Source organism: Neomonachus schauinslandi, chromosome 9 (assembly GCF_002201575.2).
Source record: "Neomonachus schauinslandi chromosome 9, ASM220157v2, whole genome shotgun sequence".
Taxonomy (NCBI): domain Eukaryota; kingdom Metazoa; phylum Chordata; class Mammalia; order Carnivora; family Phocidae; genus Neomonachus; species Neomonachus schauinslandi.
In genome coordinates this window covers 52,528,569-52,531,012 of record NC_058411.1, presented here as the reverse complement: position 1 = coordinate 52,531,012, position 2,444 = coordinate 52,528,569, and the positions used below count along the sequence as shown (strand labels likewise).

General features: G+C 39.6%; 1 protein-coding gene across 1 annotated transcript; it reads left to right on the top strand.

Moving 5' to 3' along the window:
- The first annotated feature begins 214 nt into the window (after positions 1 to 214).
- On the top strand, positions 215 to 839 carry LOC110590676 (ran-specific GTPase-activating protein-like). The gene has a single exon (XM_044918153.1). The coding sequence runs from the start codon at positions 297 to 299 to the stop codon at positions 837 to 839; it is 543 nt and encodes a 180-aa protein (XP_044774088.1). The 5' UTR covers positions 215 to 296.
- Positions 840 to 2,444: the final 1,605 nt, after the last annotated feature.

Here is a 2,444-nt window from a genome sequence, read left to right as displayed (position 1 = left end):
CAAACTAGAAGTCAACCACAAGAAAAACTCTGGAAAGAGCACAAATATATAAAGGTTAAATAACATGCTACTAAGCAATGAATGGGTCAGCCAAGAAACCCAAGAGGAAATTTAAAATACATGGATAGAAATCAAAATGAAAACACAACCATCGTCGGGTCGTGGGGCGGAGGGAAGAGCGGGAGGGTGGGAGGCGCCGGGGCCACATGCGGAGGAGAGGAGCTACGACCAGCCCCCGAGGGGACGCCGACCAAGCGACTACCAGCCAACCGAGCCGCCGCCGCTGCCGCACCCCCATGGCGGCCTCCAAGGACACCCATGAGGACCATGACACCTCCACTGAGAATGCAGATAAGTCCAACCACGATCCCCACTTTGAGCCTATAGTTTCTCTTCCCAAGCAGGAAATTAAAACACTGGAAGAAGATGAAGAACTTTTTAAAATGCGGGCAAAGCTATTCCGATTCGCTTCAGAGAATGATCTCCTAGAATGGAAGGAACGAGGCACTGGTGACGTCAAGCTTCTGAAGCATAAGGAGAAAGGGACCATCCACCTCCTCATGAGGAGGGACAAGACCCTGAAGATATGTGCCAACCATTATATCACGCCGATGATGGAACTGAAGCCGATCACGGGCAGTGACCGTGCCTGGGTCTGGAACACCCACGCTGACTTTGCCGACGAGTGCCCCAAGCCAGAGCTGCTGGCCATCCGCTTCCTAAATGCTGAAAATGCACAGAAATTCAAAACGAAGTTTGAAGAATGCAGGAAAGAGATCGAGGAGAGAGAAAAGAAAGGGTTGGGCAAAAACGACGATGCTGAGAAGGTGACAAGCTAGAAGCTCTCTCCGCGAAGGAGAGCAAGGAGTCGGAAGATGCCAAGAGCAAGGCTGGAGCAGAGGAGGAGCGATAAGCCACCTCCCCTTGACTTCTCTTCCTTCCGTTCTTTTCCTCCTTTTTCTTTTTTTAAATTTTGCCCTGCCCCTTCTTTTCAGTTTGTTTTTATTCTGTTTTGTTTTTACAGGGGACTTTATATAAAGAACTAAATTCCAACAACAACAACAAAAAGAAAACACAACTATCCAAAATCATGGAGATGCAGCAAAAGCAGTTCCAAGAGGGAAGTTTATAGCAATGCAGGCCTATCAAGAAGCAAGAAAAATCTCAAACAACCTAACTTTATACATAAAGGAGCTAGAAAAAGAACAAAAAACAAAACCACAAATCAGCAGAAGGAAGGACACAATAAACATTAGAGCAGAAATAAAAGATATAGACACTAAAAAAACAATAGAACAGATCAATGAAACCAGGAATTGGTTCTTTGAAAAGATCAACAAAATTGATAAACCCAACAAGATTCATCAAAAATCGGGGGGAGACTCAAACAAAATCAGAAATGAAAGAAAAAAAAAAACAAGTGACACCACAGAAATACAAAGGATTATAGGAGAATATTATGAAAATTATATGCTAAAAAATTGGACAACCTAGAAGTAATAGATAAATTCCTAGAAACATGTAAACTACCAAAACTGAAACCAAAAGAAACAGAAAATTTGAACAGACTAACTACTAGCAATGAAATTGAATCAGTAATTAAAAAAAAAAAAGAAAAAACACTCCCAACAAAAAAAGAAGTCCACAACCAGATGGCTTCATATATGAATTCTAACAAATATTTAAAGAAGAGTGAATACCTATTCTTCTCAAACTTCTCCAAACACTGGAAGAGGAAAAAAACTTCCAAATTGATTCTATGAGACCAGCATTATCTGGATACCCAAACCAGAGAAAGACACCATTAAAAAAGAAAACTATAGGTGAAAATCTCTGATGAACATTGAGGCAAAAATCCTTGACAAAATACTAGCAAACCAAATCCAACAATACATTTTAAAAAATCATTTACCGTGATCAAGTGGGATTTATTACTGGGATACAGGTTAGCTCAATATTCAGAAATCAGTCAGTGCAAGACTTCACATCAATAAGAGAAAGGATAAAAACTCTTTGATCATTTCAATAGATGCAGAAAAAGCATTTGACAAAGTACAACATCCATTCATGATAAAAACTCTCAACAAAGTAGATTTAGAGGGAACATACCTCCACATAATAAAGGCCTTACGTGAAAAACCTACAGCTAACATCATACTCAATGGGAAAAAAACTGAGAGCTTTTCCCTAAGATCAGAAACAAGACAAGGATGTCCACTCTTACCACTTCTATTCAAAATAGTACTAGAAGTCCTAGCCACAGCAATCTGACAGCAAAAGGAAATAAAGTTTATCCAAATCAGTAAGGAAGAAGTAAAACTTGCACTACATGCAGATAACATATTATATATAAAAAACCCTAAAGAGTCCATCAAAAAAAACTACTAGAACTGATAAATGAAATCCGTAAGTCGCAGGATACAAAATCAATATACAGAAATCGT

Bases quoted from the DNA above. Each gene is read 5' to 3' on its own strand.
- LOC110590676 (XM_044918153.1), top strand. From the start codon at position 297: ATGGCGGCCTCCAAGGACACCCATGAGGACCATGACACCTCCACTGAG.